Source organism: Somniosus microcephalus, chromosome 11, assembly GCF_052327205.1.
Source record: "Somniosus microcephalus isolate GS21.2 chromosome 11, FLI_Smic_1.0, whole genome shotgun sequence".
In the NCBI taxonomy this organism is placed as follows: Eukaryota; Metazoa; Chordata; class Chondrichthyes; order Squaliformes; family Somniosidae; genus Somniosus; species Somniosus microcephalus.
The window spans coordinates 97,241,204-97,257,534 of record NC_140997.1 but is presented as its reverse complement, the minus strand read 5'-3'; the positions used below and the strand labels follow the sequence as shown (position 1 = coordinate 97,257,534).

The 16,331-nt window shown below is 46.2% G+C and overlaps 1 protein-coding gene across 1 annotated transcript in view; it reads right to left on the bottom strand.

Annotated features, from left to right (window-relative positions):
- trrap (transformation/transcription domain-associated protein) overlaps positions 1-14,140 on the bottom strand; it is a 227,597-nt gene extending 213,457 nt beyond the window's left edge. The window contains exons 1-2 of the mRNA XM_085999960.1: positions 14,094-14,140; positions 12,906-13,016 (exon numbers count right to left, since the gene is read on the bottom strand). Coding sequence (XP_085856086.1) covers positions 12,906-13,016; positions 14,094-14,123 — 141 coding nt within the window. The 5' untranslated portion in view covers positions 14,124-14,140. The remainder of the gene's footprint in view (positions 1-12,905; positions 13,017-14,093) is intronic.
- Between the last annotated feature and the right edge of the window lie 2,191 nt (positions 14,141-16,331).

Genomic DNA, 16,331 nt, shown 5'->3' with positions numbered 1-16,331 from the left:
TCAGAAACCAGCAAAGGACAACCAAAAAATTGATAAAAAGGGGAAAAAATAGAATGAGAGAAAACTAGCAAGAAATATAAAAACAGATTGTAAGAGCTTCTACAAGTATGTAAAAAGGAAGAGAGTAGCGAAAGTAAACGTTGGTCCCTTAGAGGCCAAGACAGGAGAAATTATTATGGTGGATAAGGAAATGTCAGAAATGTTAAACAAATATTTTGTATCTGTCTTCACAGAAGACACAAAAAGCATACCAAAAATGGTGGGGAACCAAGGGTCTAATGAGGGTGAGGAACTTAACTAAATTAATAGGAGAAAAAAAGTACCAGAGAAACTAGGGTTGCAAAATTCTGGGAATTTTTAAAAGAGGAAACTTTCCATGGGAATTTTCGGGAATTTAGAGTTTTTTTGCACACTGATGGTTTTTGTCTCTGACCCTTATATTATCTTTGTCGTCAAAATAGACATACTGTTCCATACAAATAAAAACAGGCTTTCAAAACTTTATTTAGGTTATCATTTTGAACTTTATTGAACCCCCACAAAAAAGACCCATCTGAAATAAAATAAGAGCGTCAGCTTATTTAGCCTGTAATTTGTCCTTATTTTGTCCCTTTGAGTCTACTACTCATGAGTCTTCTGCTCCTCATTGCTCCTCCTGATTCTCTGACTCTGGCTCTGACGTGTCCATTTCCTCCTGTGTCAGTGTCTAGCTGTGTGGTGGACACTTCTGTATCTGGCTCAATAAGTTGTAGGTTCGCCCGGATAGCCACCAGTTTCTCCACTCTCTTGTTAGTCAGCCTGTTGCGCACCTTTGCATGTGTATTCCCAAAGTGACCAGTTTCGTTCAGAGGCCGCTGATGAAGGTGGGATTTGGAGTATCACCGATGCAATAGGTGACAGGGCCTCAGATGCACAAAGTCCCTTCCACCAGGTATGTGCACGGATATGCTTGCATGATTCCCATATCCCATCCCCATTCCAAAGACCTTGCTTGGTAGAGAACTTTGCCAGACTTCCCAGAACTTTGCCCACATCCAGATTGAGATGGTGCGAGAGGGTAGAAATCACACTAAGCGCTGTTGATCTGTTCTCCAGAAAGTATTGGTCTCCCAACATGCTTTGGGTCCAGCATGTATGCTGCAGCATGAATCGGCTTGACACAAAATTCTTGACGCGTCTGTATGAATTGAACAATTGCCTTCTCCTCTGCTTTGAGCAGCAGGGATGTGGGTAGGGCAATGCTGATTTGTTCTTTTAAAATCAGTAAAAAGCCTGAGAACATCGGACAAGACAGCATCATCTCCTTCAATCTGAGCAATTGCAGATGCTACTGGTGAGAGTAGTTTAAGGCTGCTAACCACTCTCTCCCAAAACACATCATCCAGCAGTATTTTCTTGATGGTGGTTTCCATATCCCCAGACTGGGATATTGCCATTTCTTGCAGCGACTCCTTACCCTCCAGAAGGCTGTTGTACATTATGACAACACCACCCCATCTAGTGTTGTTGGGCAGCTTCAGTGTGGTGTTCTTGTTCTTTGTCATTTGCTTGGAGTTGTAGGATGCTGCAACTACCTGTTTTCCCCTGACATACTTAACAACTTGCTTGGCTCTCTTGTACAGTGCTTCCATGGTTCTCAAACCCATGATGTCCTTGAGGAGCAGGTTAAGCCCATGAGCTGCGCACCCAATAGACGTAATATGAGGGTAGGCCTCCTCCACTTGAGCCCAAGCAGCCTTCATATTCGCAGCATTGTCAGTAACTACTGCAAAGACCTTTTGTGATCCAAGATCGTTGATGACCGCTTTCAGCTCATCAGCAATGTATGTGCCTGTGTGTCTGTTGTCCTTAGTGTCTGTGCTCTTGAAGAACACTAGGAGAGGAGTGGAGACGATGTAGTTTATGATGCCCTCCCCTCGTACATTTGACCACCCATCTGAGATAACTGCAACACAGTCTGCCATCGCTATCATTTCTTTGAGCTTTCCTTGGACTCTGTTATACTCAGCCTCCAGCAAATAAGTAGACAAAGCATATCTGGTGGGAGGACAGTATGCAGGGCGAATAACATTGAAAAATCTCTTCCAGTACACATTGGCTGTGAGCATGAGGGGTGAGCCTGTTGCATATACAGCTCGAGCAAGGCACTCATCTGCATTCTTCTGGCTATGGTTATCCATTGTATCAAAGAACCTTCCAAGTGGGCCAGGAGTTGCTGATAAGGAGCCTGATGCTGAATGAGAACCATCATCTTCTTGAATGGAAGCAGAGGAACTCGGGGCTGACTGCTGTGAGCTTTGAGTGAAGTTGTTGCATTTGGATAAATGCTGCTGCATCTTTGTGGCATTCTTTACATATGGCTTTCTACAGTGTTTGCACATGTACACAGTCTTTCCATCTTTAATGCCTGGGGTAAAATGCTTCCACACATCCGACGGTAAACGTGGCATTGTTCTATGCAGAGAAATAAAGGGCATTCATCTCTGTGTCGAACTGCGGTCGATCAGCACGATTGCAACAGGGTGAGTACATTTTTGCTGATGCTCCATGTGATGGAAGCATGACCTGTACACACACGACGCTACATCACCAATAGTGTATTATTTTGTATATTTTAAATTGAAGGACAACAGAGTTCAACAAGTAACTGGTTTATTTGGTATAAAGTCTGATTTACTTACTGCATCATCACATCAGCAGAAAACAAAATGACTTCCCTCAGGACCCCTAACCTGGATCTTAAAAAAACTATAGCAGTCTTACAGATATTACAAATAGAGGGAGCTAATCGCTCATCCACCCATCCAACCAATCAGGACACATTTGTTCACAGTCACACACAAAACTTGTAATTATTAAAACAAGCCAAGTAAGAAGATAAACATATATTGATTAAGAAATTCCTTAATAATTAAGATTCCATCTCTGTTAGTAATTTTAAGAGAGGACCTGTGGAAAAAAAAGAAAGAAATACAAAAAAAAACAATATTATGCTAGCATGTGCTTTTTTGGGCAAAATTCCCAAAATTCCCAAGCTAAACTTCCCGTGGAAAATTTCCGGAAATTTACCGGAAACTTTCCACCCCTTTGCAACCCTAAGAGAAACTAATGGGACTAAAAGCCGACAAATCCCCTGGACGTGATGGCCTACATCCTCGGGTTCTATAAGAGGTGGCTGCAGAAATAGTGGATGCATTGGTTTTGATCTTCCAAAATTCCCTAGATTCTAAAACGGTCCCAACAGATTGGAAGGTAGTAAATGTAACACCGCTATTCAAGAAAGGAGGGAAAGAGTAAACAGGGAACCACAGGCCAGTTAGCCTGACATCAGTAGTAGGGAAAAATGCTGGAATCCATTGTTAAGGAAGTGGTATTAGGGCACATAGAAAATCATAACATGATTAGGCAGAGTCAACATGGTTTTATGAAAGGTAAATTGTGTTTGACAAATTTATTAGAGTTTTTTGAGGATGTAACTAGCAGGGTTGATAAAGGGGAACCAGTGGATGTAGTATATTTGGATTTCCAAAAGGCATTCGAGATGGTGCCACATAAAAGGTTATTACACAAGATAAGGGCTCATGGGGTTAGGGGTAATATAGTAGCATGGATAGAGGATTGGTTAACGGACAGAAAACAGAGAGTAGGAATAAACGAGTCTTTTTCAGGTTGGCAGGCTGTAATAGTAGGGTGCCACAAGGATCAGTGCTGGGGGCCTCAGCCATTTACAATCTATATTAATGACCTAGATGAAGGGACCAAGTGTAATGTATCCAAGTTTGCTGACGATGCAAAGCTAGGTGGGACAGTAAGCTGTGAGGAGAACACAAAGAGTCTGCAAAGAGATATAGATAGACTAAGTGAGTGGGCAGTAAGGTGGCAGATGGAGTATAATGTAGGGAAATGTGAGCTTCTTCACTTTGGTAGGAAGAATAGAAAAACAATAGTTTTTTTAAAATGGCGAGAAACTTTTAAATGTTGGTGTTCAGAGAGATTTGGGTGTCCTTGTGCAAGAAACACAGAAAGCTAGCCTGCAGGTACAGCAAGCAATATGGAAGGCAAATGGCATGTTGGCCTTTATTGCAACAGGGTTGGAGTACAAGAGTAAGGAAGTCTTACTACAATTGTACAGGGCCTTGGTGAAACCACACCTGGAGTACTGTGCACAGTTTTGGTCTCCTTATCTAAGGAAGGGTATACTTGCCTTGGAGGTAGTGCAATAAGGGTTCACCAGATTGATTCCTGGAATGGGAGGGCTGTCCTATGATGAGAGATTGTGTAGAATGGGCCTATACTCTATGGAGTTTAGAAGAATGAGAGGCGATCTCATTAAAATATACAAGATTCTGAAAGCGATTGACAGGGTAGATGCCGAGAGGTTTTTTCCTCTAGCTGGCCTAAAACATTCTACCCTACGAAAACTTGGTGATCCAAAACTCGGCTGCCCGTGTCCTAACTCGCACCAAGTCCCATTCGCCCATCATCCCTGTGCTCGCTGACCTACATTGACTCCCGGTTAAGCAGCGTCTCGATTTCAAAATTCTCATCCTTGTTTTCAAATCCCTCCATGGCCTCGCCCCTCCCTACCCCTGTAATCTCCTTCAGCCCCACAACCCCTCACCCAGTGATCTCTGTGCTCCTCTAATTCTGCCCTCAAGCATCCCTGATTGTAAATCGCTCAACCATTGGTGGCCATGCCTTCTGTTGCCTAGGCCCTAAGTTCTGGAATTCCCTTTCTAAACCTGTCCACCTCGCTACCTCTCTTTCCTCCTTTAAGACGCTCCTTGAAATCGACCTCTTTGACCAAGCTTTTGGTCACCTGCCCTAATTTCTCCTTATGTGGTTCAGCGTCATTTTTTTTTTATCTTAAAAAAACTCCTGTGCAGCGCCTTGGGACGTTTTACTCCGTTAAAGGCGCTATATAAATACAAGTTGTTGTTGTAGTGTCTAGAACTAGGGGCGTAGTCTCAGGATAAGGGGTCGGCCATTTAAGACTGAGGTGAGGAGAAATTTCTTCACTCAGAAGGTTGTGAATCTTTGTAATTCTCTGCCCCAGAGGGCTGCGAATGATGAGTCTTTGAGTATATTCATGGCTGAGATCGATAGATTTTTGGACTCTAGGGGAATCAAGGGATATGGAGGTCGGGCGGGAAAGTGGAGATGAGGTCGATGATCATCCATGATCTTATTGAATGGTGGAGCAGGCTCGAAGGGCTGTATATCCTGCTCCTATTTCTTATGTTCATAAATTACAGAGAGGTGCTAGAACTATAGAATAGCAATAATGGGGGTCTTCAACTATCCTAATATAGACTGGGAGCGTAATAGTGTAAAGGGCAGAGAAGGGGAAGAATTTCTGAAGTGTGTTCAGGAGAACTTTATTGATCAGTATATTTCCAGCCCGACGAGGGAGGAGGCATTGCTGGAACTGGTCCTGGGGAATGAGGTAGGTCAAATGGAGCAAGCGTCAGTAGGTGAACATTTAGGGAACAGTGATCACAGTATCGTAAGGTTTAGATTAGCTATGGAAAAGGACAGGGAGCAATCTAGAGTAAAAATGTTTAACTGGGGGGAAGGCAAATTTCAGTGGGATGAGAACAGATCTGGCCCGGGTAAATTGGAATCAAAGATTGGCAGGCAAAACTATAATGGAACAAAGGGCTGCCTTTAAAGAGGAACTAGTTCAGGTACAGTTGAGGTACATCCCCACTTTGGGGGGAATGGCAGGGCAACTAAAGTCAGAGCTCCCTGGATGATAAAACAGATAGAGAATATGAAGAAGCAGAAAAAGAGCACGTATGACAGATGTCAGGTTGCAAATACATCGGAGAATCAGGCTATATATAGAAAGGTCAGAGGAGAAGTGACAAAGCAAATAAGAGGGGCAAGAGAGGGTATGAGAATAGAATGGGAGGCAACATAAAAGGTTATCCGAAAGTCTTCTATAGGCATATAAATAGTAAGAGGAGGGGTGGGACCGATTAGGGTCCTAATTATGCATGGAGGCAGAGGGTATGGCTGAGGTACTAAACGAGTACTTTGCATCTGTCTTCACCAAGGAAGAGGAGGCTGCCATACAAATAGTTAAGGAGGAAGTAGTGGAGACACTTAATAATAGGATAAAAATTGATCAAGAAGAGTTATTGGAAAGGCTGGCTGTACTTAAAAGTAGATAAATCACCAAGACCAGATGGGATGCATCCGAGGATGCTGAGGGAATTGAGGGCAGAAATCGCAGAGGTACTGGCCATAATATTCCAATCCTCCATAGATACGGGATTGGTGCCAGAGGACTGGAGAATTACAGAAGTTACACCATTGTTCAAAAAAGGGTGTAAAGATAAAACCAGCAACTACAGGCCAGTCAGTTTAACCTCAGTAGTGGGGAAGCTTTTCAAAACAATAATCAGGGACAAAAGTAACAGTCACTTGGATAGCTGTGGATTAATTAAGGAAATCCAGCACGGATTTGTTAAAGGCAAATCGTGTTTAACCAATCTGATCGAGTTTTTTGATGAGGTACCAGAGAGGGTTGATGAGGGTAATGCGGTTGACGTGGTGTACATGGATTTCCAAAACGCGTTCAACAAAGTGCCACATAATAGGCTTGCCAGCAAAGTTGAAGCCCATGGGATAAAAGGGACAGTGGCAGCATGGATATGGAACTAAGTGACAGGAAACAGAGAGCAGTTGTTTTTTGGACTGGAGGAATGTGGTAAACCAGTTTGTATTCCACTGTGTACATGCCTGGACATGCCTCGGCTGACTCCTCCCACAAGTCCTACTATAAAGGTGACTGCTCCCCAGCCCTTTGTATTCTGGACCAGTCGACCACTCAAGGCAGACCTTCATTCTTTTGTTAATAAAAGCCTTTAGTTACTCTCTTAACTCTCAGTCTTTTATGAGTAATTGATAGCGCATCAATTTTATTAACAAAATTTTTATAATGGAAAAGATCCTCACACCAGCATGCCTGGACTTAGACCATCGGGAGGCGGACTCATCCACCAAGTTTACTCACTGGCTTAAGTGTTTCGAAAAATTCCTGACCGCCTCCGCAGCAATCAAATCGGACGAGGACAAACTGGATGTCCTGACCTCCAAAGTGAACCACCGAGTGTACTCGGTCATCCAAGACGCGACCTCGTACGCGGACGCTATCAAGCTCCTCAAGGACCAGTACACGCGCCCAGTGAACGAAGTGTACGCCAGGCACCTTCTGGGGAGTCGTAAACAACAACCTGGGGAATCGACCGTGGAATACCTTCAAGCACTGTCTGTGCTTGGCCGGGCCTGTGGTTGTAAGGATGTAAAGGCCGCCGTGTACACAGAGGAACTTATCCGGGACGCTTTTGTAGCGGGCCACAGATCCAATTACACCCGACAGCGACTGTTGGAGCAGAGTGACCTCGACCTCAACAAGGCCTCTGAGCTCGCACTATCATTGGATGCAGCCTGGATGCCTACTCCTCTGCACCGTGGACGCCGCGGGGAATGACAGCCTGGGACACGGTAGGACCGCCTCATAGCGCCGTGCCACCCCAGCCACACCCCAGCAACGGCCCAACTACCGCAGCAGTGTCCCAAGGCCAGACAGCAGTGCCCCAAGGCCAGAAATGCTACTTCTGTGGCCAGGCAAAACACCCCAGAGCGCGCTGCCCGGCGAAAAATGCGATCTGCTCAGGCTGCGGGAAGAAGGGACACTACACTAGCGTCTGCAGGGCCAAAGCCACCCCGAACCCCAGCAGCGCCGCGTGTGGGCCATGCGGGCCGCCATCTTGGACGACAGCCAGAACGCAGCAGGCCCCCAACACCGCCTCATCTGATACCCGCAGCGACACACCGACCCCTACGCTGGCATCCGTTACACTGGACCAAGCGAGACCGCACCAGCTGGCCAGTTCCACAATGGACATTAAGGTAAATGGTCACGATACAATCTGCCTTTTTGACTCTGGGAGCACGGAGAGCTTCATCCACCCCAACACGGTGCGGCGTTGCTCTCTCCCAGTCCTGCCTGCGCACCAGCGGATTTCTATGGCCTCCGAGTCCCAGTCGGCGGACATCGGCGGCTACTGCGTGGTGACACTCGTAGTGGACGGGACTGTGTACGATCATTTTAAACTTCTGGTCCTGCCCGACCTCTGCGCTGCCGTCCTGCTGGGGTTAGATTTTCAGTGCCACCTTAAAAGTGTTACGATGGCGTACGGTGGACCCCTACCCCCACTCACAGTCCGCAGCCAGCAGCTTCCAAATTGCCCGCCGCGCACCAGGTGCAACCTCTCCACACTCAGAGTCACCCCCCCCCCCCCACTGTTTGCTAACCTCACCCCCGACTGTAAGCCCATCGCCACAAAGAGCAGGCGATACAGTGCCGGGGACAGGGTTTTCATTAAAACCGAAGTGGAGCGGCTTCTAAAGGAAGGGATTATTGAGGGCAGCACCAGCCCCTGGCGAGCCCAGGTTGTGGTCGTTAAGACCGGCGAGAAGCAGCGCCTGGTCATCGACTACAGCCAGACAATAAATCGCTACACCCTGCTGGACGCCTACCCACTCCCCCGCATAGCTGATATGGTCAACCAGATCGCGCAGTACCGCGTCTTCTCGACCATTGACCTGAAATCAGCGTACCACCAGCTCCCTATCCGCCCTGAGGACCGCCAGTATACTGCCTTTGAGGCAAACGGCCGCCTCTACCACTTCCTTAGGGTTCCCTTTGGCGTCACCAACGGGGTCTCCGTCTTCCAAAGGGAAATGGACCGGATGGTAGATCAAAATGCGTTGCAGGCCACTTTCCCATATCTGGACAATGTGACCATCTGCGGCCGTGACTTGCAGGACCATGACGCAAACCTCGAAAAATTCCTCCGCACCGCCCAACTCCTGAACCTGACATATAACAAGGAGAAGTGCATATTCCGCACAAACCGCCTCGCCATCCTTGGCTGTGTTGTGGAACACGGAGTCATCGGCCCCAACCCCGACCGGATGCGTCCCCTTATGGAACTCCCACTGCCCCACGGCCCTGAAGAGGTGCCTAGGGTTTTTCTCCTATTACGCCCAGTGGGTCCCCTACTATGCGGACAAGGCCCGTCCGCTGATCAAGTCCACCTCTTTTCCCTTGACGGCAGAGGCCCGCTTAGCCTTCCACCGTATCAAGGAGGACATTGCCAAAGCCACCATGCACGCAGTGGACGAATCCATCCCCTTCCAGGTGGAAAGCGACGCGTCCGACTTTGCCCTGGCCGCTACCCTCAATCAGGCGGGGAGACCCGTGGCCTTCTTTTCACGAACCCTCCAAGGCCCGGAGACCAGACACTCCGCTGTTGAGAAGGAGGCCCAGGCGATTGTGGAGGCTGTGCGTCATTGGAGGCACTACCTGGCCGGAAAACGATTTACCCTGCTCACTGACCAGCGTTCAGTTGCTTTCATGTTTAACAACAAGCAGAGGGGCAAAATCAAAAATGACAAGATCTTGAGGTGGAGAATCGAACTTTCCACCTACAATTACGAGATCTTGTACCGGCTCGGGAAGCTCAATGAACCCCCGGATGCGCTATCGCGTGGCACCTGCGCCAGCGCGCAGATCGATAGACTGCGGGCCCTCCACAATGACCTCTGCCACCCGGGGGTCACCAGGTTCTTCCACTTCATCAAGGCCCGCAACCTGCCTTACTCTATTGAGGAGGTCAGGACCATGACCAGGAACTGCCAAGTCTGCGCTGAGTGCAAACCGCACTTTTATAGACCAGACAGGGCCCACCTGATAAAAGCCACTCGCCCCTTCGAGCGCCTGAGCGTTGATTTTAAAGGGCCTCTCCCCTCCTCCGACCGCAATGTGTACTTCCTCAATATTATTGATGAGTACTCCTGTTTCCCGTTCGCCATCCCCTGCCCGGACATGACCAGTGCCACGGTCATTAAATGTCTGAACGACCTCTTCACCCTGTTCGGTTTCCCCAGCTATATCCATAGCGACCGGGGCTCATCGTTTATGAGCGACGAACCCCGTCAGTACCTGCCAACTAGGGGTATTGCCACAAGCAGGACCACCAGTTACAACCCCCGGGGGAACGGACAGGTGGAAAGAGAAAATGCGACAGTTTGGAAGGCCGCCCTGCTAGCCTTAAAGTCTAGGGGCCTTCCAACCTCCCGCTGGCAGGATGTGCTCCCCGATGCGCTCCACTCTATTCGGTCACTGCTCTGCACTGCCACTAACGCCACCCCTCATGAGAAAATGTTTGTCTTCCCAAGGAAGTCCACATCGGGGACATCGCTACCGCCATGGCTGACGTCCCCAGGGCCGGTCCTACTGAGAAGACACGTGAGGACCCATAAAACGGACCCCCTGGTCGAGAGGGTCGACCTCCTCCACGCCAACCCCCAGTATGCTTACATTGCATACCCGGACGGGCGGGAGGACACAGTCTCCCTAAGAGGCCTTGCACCCTCAGGGGCCGCAGTAACCCACTACTCACTACCACCACCCCCCACGACCCGATATCCAGCCCCAGCAGACGGCAGGCCTGGGCCCCGCGACCCGCTCGACATCTACGAGGACGACACGCCTGTGCCACAGCCTACGCAGGACTCGACGCCGGAAGCTTCACTACCCCTGCCGTCGCCACGCCGATCACAGCGGCAGACAAGACCTCTGGAGAGACTCCAATACACTAACTTTTAATACACTTCACCCCGCCGGACTCAATTTTAAACAAGGGGTGAATGTGGTAAACCACTGTTTGTATTCCACTGCGTACATGCCTGGACTCCTCCCACAAGTCCTAGTATAAAGGTGACTGCTCCCCAGCCCTTTGTATTCTGGACCGGTCGACCACTCGAGGCAGACCTTCATTCTTTTGTTAATAAAAGCCTTTAGTTACTCTCTTAACTCTCAGTCTTTTATGAGTAATTGATAGCGCATCAAGGAAGTTATACAATGGTATTCCCCAGGGGTCGGTTCTAGGACCACTGCTTTTCTTGATATATATTAACGACTTGGACGTGGGTGTACAGGGCACAATTTCAAAATTTGCAGATGACACAAAACTTGGAAGTATAGTGAACAGTGAGGAGGATAGTGATAAACTTCAGGAAGACAGACAGGCTGGTGAAATGGGCGGACACGTGGCAGATGAAATTTAATGCAGAAAAGTGAGAAGTGATACATTTTGGTAGGAAGAATGGGAAGAGGACATACAAACTAAATGGTAAAATCCTAAAGGGGGTGCACGAACAGAGAGACCTGGGGGTATGTACGCACAAATCGTTGAAGGTGGCAGGGCAGGTTGAGAAAGCAGTTAAAGAGGCTTACGGGATCCTGGGCTTCATGAATAGAGGTATAGAGTACAAAAGTGTGGAAATTATGATGAACCTTTATAACACTGGTTCGGCCCCAATTGGAGTAGTGTGTCCAATTCTGGGCACCACACTTTAGGAAGGATGTGAAGGCCTTAGAGAGGGTGCAGAAAAGATTTACATGAATGATTCCAAGAATGAAGGACTTCAGTTACGTTAATAAACTGGAGAAGCTGGGGTTGTTCTCCTTAGAGCAGAGAAGATTGAGAGGAGATTTGATAGAGGTGTTCAAAATCATGAGGGATCTGGACAGAGTAGAGAGCGCGAAATTGTTCCCATTGGCAGAAGGGTCGAGAACCAGAGGACACAGGTTTAAGGTGATTGGCAAAAGAACCAAAGGTGACATAAGAAAAAACTTTTTACGCAGCGAGTGGTTAAGATCTGGAATGCACTGCCTGAAAGGGTGGTGGTGGCAGACTCAATCTTATCTTTCAAAAGGGAGTTGGATAAGTATCTGAAGGAAAGAAATTTGCAGGGCTACGAGGAAAGGGCGGGGGAGTGGGACTAGCTGAGAGTCAGCATGGGCTCAATGGGCCGAATGGCCTTCTTCCGTACTGTAACCATTCTAAAAAAATCAGTGCATTCCAGATCATAACAACTCGCTGCAGAAAAAAAAAAATTCTCATCTCACCTCTGAATTTTTTTGCCAATTACCTTAAATCTGTCTCCAAAGGGTACAGATCCTCATTACAGAAAATGTTTCTCTGACAATTAAGCAAGGACTACGGACTTTGCAAGGTTCATTAGCAACATTTCACTGGGATACAACTTTTTAAACAACGAGTATCCTAACTGAATTGGGAGCTCTAACCACTTAACTTTTGAAGCTGTTAAAAGTAGGGGGAAAAAACATAAAAGGAAGCTTCTTGGCAGCAGGTGGGTGAGGAAATCTGTGGTTAATGGATTCATCTACTTTGCAGAGGTTACAGTCAGTGTTTAGTTACCAGAGTAAAGCACAAAGCAACCGTCTTGTCCTTGCACCAACCTGACCCTATAATCTGGTATACAACATATACACTCATGCATTACAGCTGTTAGCGGGGACCAAGAGCAGAGATTGGTCAGATCCTGCACGCTGATGCTTGAATTCTAAACAAGCTCATACAACGTGCCAATAATTTCTGTCAAAACATATTTTATAAAATGTGTATTTGCTGCCCTACCAATTGGCGAGCTGGAGTTCATTAAAACTACCTACAGATGTTCTTTCTGGTTGGGAAAGCCTGTTAATTGCCATACAAAACAAACTATTAGTACGCAGTTTGTGGCTTAAACTAAAGAGAACTGTGCAAACATTAATTTATCCAAGTTAAGCCCATTACTTTTACACACAGCATTAAATGAGGCTGTTTTGCTGAGAAGGCTAGGAATATAGAGCGAGGAAAGAAAAATGACTGCCGCAATTTCCTGAAATGAAGAAAAAGTTAGTTTGTGATGAATATCTATAATAATAAATAAGACTAAATATAAAGCACATCTGATTTTTCAACCTGTTGAGCATGAGTCACTGGGGGAGGCAAATTTTCCAAGGCACCTTCACCACATACCTGGGCAGATTTTTCCTGAAGGAACTGCACTTCTCCATCTTGCAGGAATGTGAGAAAACGAGGAATGATATGTTCCAGGAACGTTGAGTACTGTGGTGAAGTGGTGACATTCTAGAAACAAGGGATATTACAGATTTTGTTTTTAAACTAGAAAAAAAAGTCAATACTAAACCTAAGATTACAACTATTCAAATACTAAAAAATAAAAACAAAGTCCAAAATTCTCAATTTCACCAGCTTTGATGGACAAAGGGACCAGCATGCTCCTACTTTCTCTTTAAACAAAGCAATGTTATTCCGCAGGTAAAGTACTTTCACAGCTCCAGTGTTTAAATTTCAGACTCGCGGAATGTAAAACATCAATGCACATAAAAATATCAACCACCCGTTAAACCATAACCATCTTAAACTATATTCTCAAGACACACAATTCATAGAAGCAACAGACACCCAAATTTTCAGTTGACTTTTGTTAACGTCTGCAGAATAGTGCACTAATAAATCCAATAGGGAATTCAGGAGAAACTTCTTTACCCAGAGAGTGGTGAGAATGTGGAACTCACTACCACAGGGAGTAGTTAAGGTGAATAGTATAGAGGCATTTAAGGGGAAGCTAAAAGAGTGCATGAGGGAGAAAGGAACAGAAGGATATGCTGATAGGGTGAGATGAAGAGGGATGAGAGGAGGCTCCGGTGGAGCATAAACACCGGCATGGACCAGTTGGACCGAATGGCCTGTTTCTGTGCTGTAAATACTATGTACAGGAAACTGTGTGTTATCCGGAGGCTAAGTGTCCGGCAAGCTCGTGGCTTTTTTTTTTTCCAACAGTCAGGCTCTGGAAAGTCTCTGAAGCTGTTGCTAAGCTACAGAGACGCTTCCAAGGTACGGGCCGACTGTTTAGAAGCTGTTGCTAAGCAACAGTGTTTGTTGTCAGATACGGAGATGAAAAGCTCTGTATGCTTCAACATTAACGCTGGTGTGTCCGGCAGTTTTGAGGGAACGGCAACAGCTCGGTCCCGTCGGTGCCGGATAGCACAAAGTTTCCTGTAATTCTATTGCATGGTAGCAATGACATATTTATTTCCTCACTTCCCCCAGGTCTTTTAAACAAGATCCTAAATTCACAAGGATCACAAACAGGACAGTTTTAAATTCACACTCAGAACACGATTAACGCTGGAAACTTACTTCAAAGTTTTCACTGACTTCCTGCATCATTTTCAGTTTGGTTTCATCAACTGCAAAAAAAAAAAAATTAAACAGAACTCTTTTAGATTGGAAAAAAAAAGTTTACCTGGTTTCCAACTGGATGGTCCAACAGAAGCAATCAGATCTTATCAGTTTTACTAACATCGCCCATAACAGAAAGTAGCATCACAATCACACCAGAGAACACACACACACACACACGCACACACGCACACAAGCACGCGCGCACGGAGCCACCTTCCAAAATATTCTGTAGGGCTCTAGCAATTTGTCTCCATCATTTTGCTTCTGTTCAAATTATGATTCATTCTGTTAATTATGATCAATGGCTAAAACAAGCAATGTGTTTCTCAGTGTCATCTACCTGGTTTCTAATTTGAATCACAAAGTCACTTATTAATTCCGTAACTCCATTCCCATATGCAGTTAAAAAAAAGACATGGGATCCTTGGCTTTATAAATAGAGGCATAGAGTACAGTAAGCAAGGAAGTTATGCTAAACCTTTATAAATCATCGGTTAGGCCTCAGCTACAATATCGTGTTCAATTCTGGGCACCACACTTTAGGAAGGATGTCAAAGCCTTGGAGAAGGTGCAGAGGGGATTTAACAGGATGGTTCCAGGGATGAGGGACTTCAGTTATGTGGAGACTGGAGAAGCTGGGATTGTTCTCCTTGGAGTAGAGAAGGTTATGGGGAGATTTAATAGAGGTGTTCAAAATTAGGAGAGGTTAAACGAGGAGAAACTGTTTCTATTGGCAGAAGAGTCAGTAACCAGAAGACAGATTTAATTGGCAAAAGGACCAGAGGGGAGTTGAGGAGAATGTTTTTTTTTTTTTTTTTTTTACACGCAACGAGTTATAATGATCTGGAATGCGCTGCCTGAAAGGGCGGTGGAAGCAGATTCAATAATAATTTTCAAAAGGGAATTGGATAAATACTTGGAGAAAAATTGCAGGGCTATGGGGAAAGAGCAAGGGCGTAGGGCTAATTAGATAGCTCGTTCAAAGAGCCGGCACAGGCACGATGGGTCGAATGGCCTCCTTCTGTGCCATAAGATTCTATGATTCCATATATGAATAACCCAAGACCTTTACATCACAGGCAATTTATCATACATGTCAAACAAAGATATTTGGATGCGGGTTGTTCACGCGCAAACTACACTTCGGAATTAATCCAAATTGCAGGGTCAACAATCCACAGTGCAAAAAACGTCCCGTCAATATTAGGACTGCAAACTGCGATGATGCTCCTCTGAATAGCAGCAATACGGAGGTACGATTTGTAAAGTAAAAATGCTGTTGAGATTACAATCGCAGATACCTCATTGAAACGGCAGACCAAAATCATCCACAGGTTAGGAAATGTACCAGGAACCGTTTGAGGGAGGAACAGGCACCGATTCGGAGTTAGAAACGGAATGTCGTCGTACATCCTACCAAAGTCACCCCAGAGGCCCTCCATCCGTGGTTCAAAATACCTGGCAGGGTGACCAAGGTGTGATGGTGACATGGGTCATTAGCAAGTTACAGGGCTAGAAATTAAACCTCCTCAAGTTAGCAAACAGAAAACACTCACTAGCCCCCGTTACGGCAGGCAGGGGGGAACGCTAGGCAATCAAAGGAAGAATTTGGGAAGGAGGAAATGGAGGAAGGGGGAGGAAGTTGGCTAAAGCACAGAAGAAACGAGGGCTTGTTTTAGGAGGTTTTTGATGGCAGAAAGGGGTGTATTCTCTTGCGTATAGGAGATTGAGGGCGATATGATTGAGGTGTCTAAAATGTTAAAAGGATTCGATAGGGTAGGTAGGGAGAAACTATTTCTTCTGGTGCTGGAATCAAGAACAAGGGGGGCATAATTTTAAAATTAGAGCCAGGCCGTTCAGGGGTGAAATCAGAAAGCACTTTTTCACACAAGGGTTGTGGAAATCTGGAACTCTCCCCTCCCAAAAGGTTGGGGGTGCTGGGGGTCAATTGGAGCTTTCAAGATTAATATTGATAGATTTTTGTTGAGTAAGGGTATTAAGGGTTATGGAGAAAAGGCAGGTAAATGGAGTTAAGCTACAGATCAGCCATGAATGGTGGAACAGGCTCGAGGAGCTGAATGGCCTCCTCCTGTTCCAATGGAAAAGGCAAAGTGTTTTAGGGAGAAACTGAGGAGGCAGGGACAAATTGGCTAAATAATGCACATCGGATGGCGGACTGGAGAGAGCGGGCAA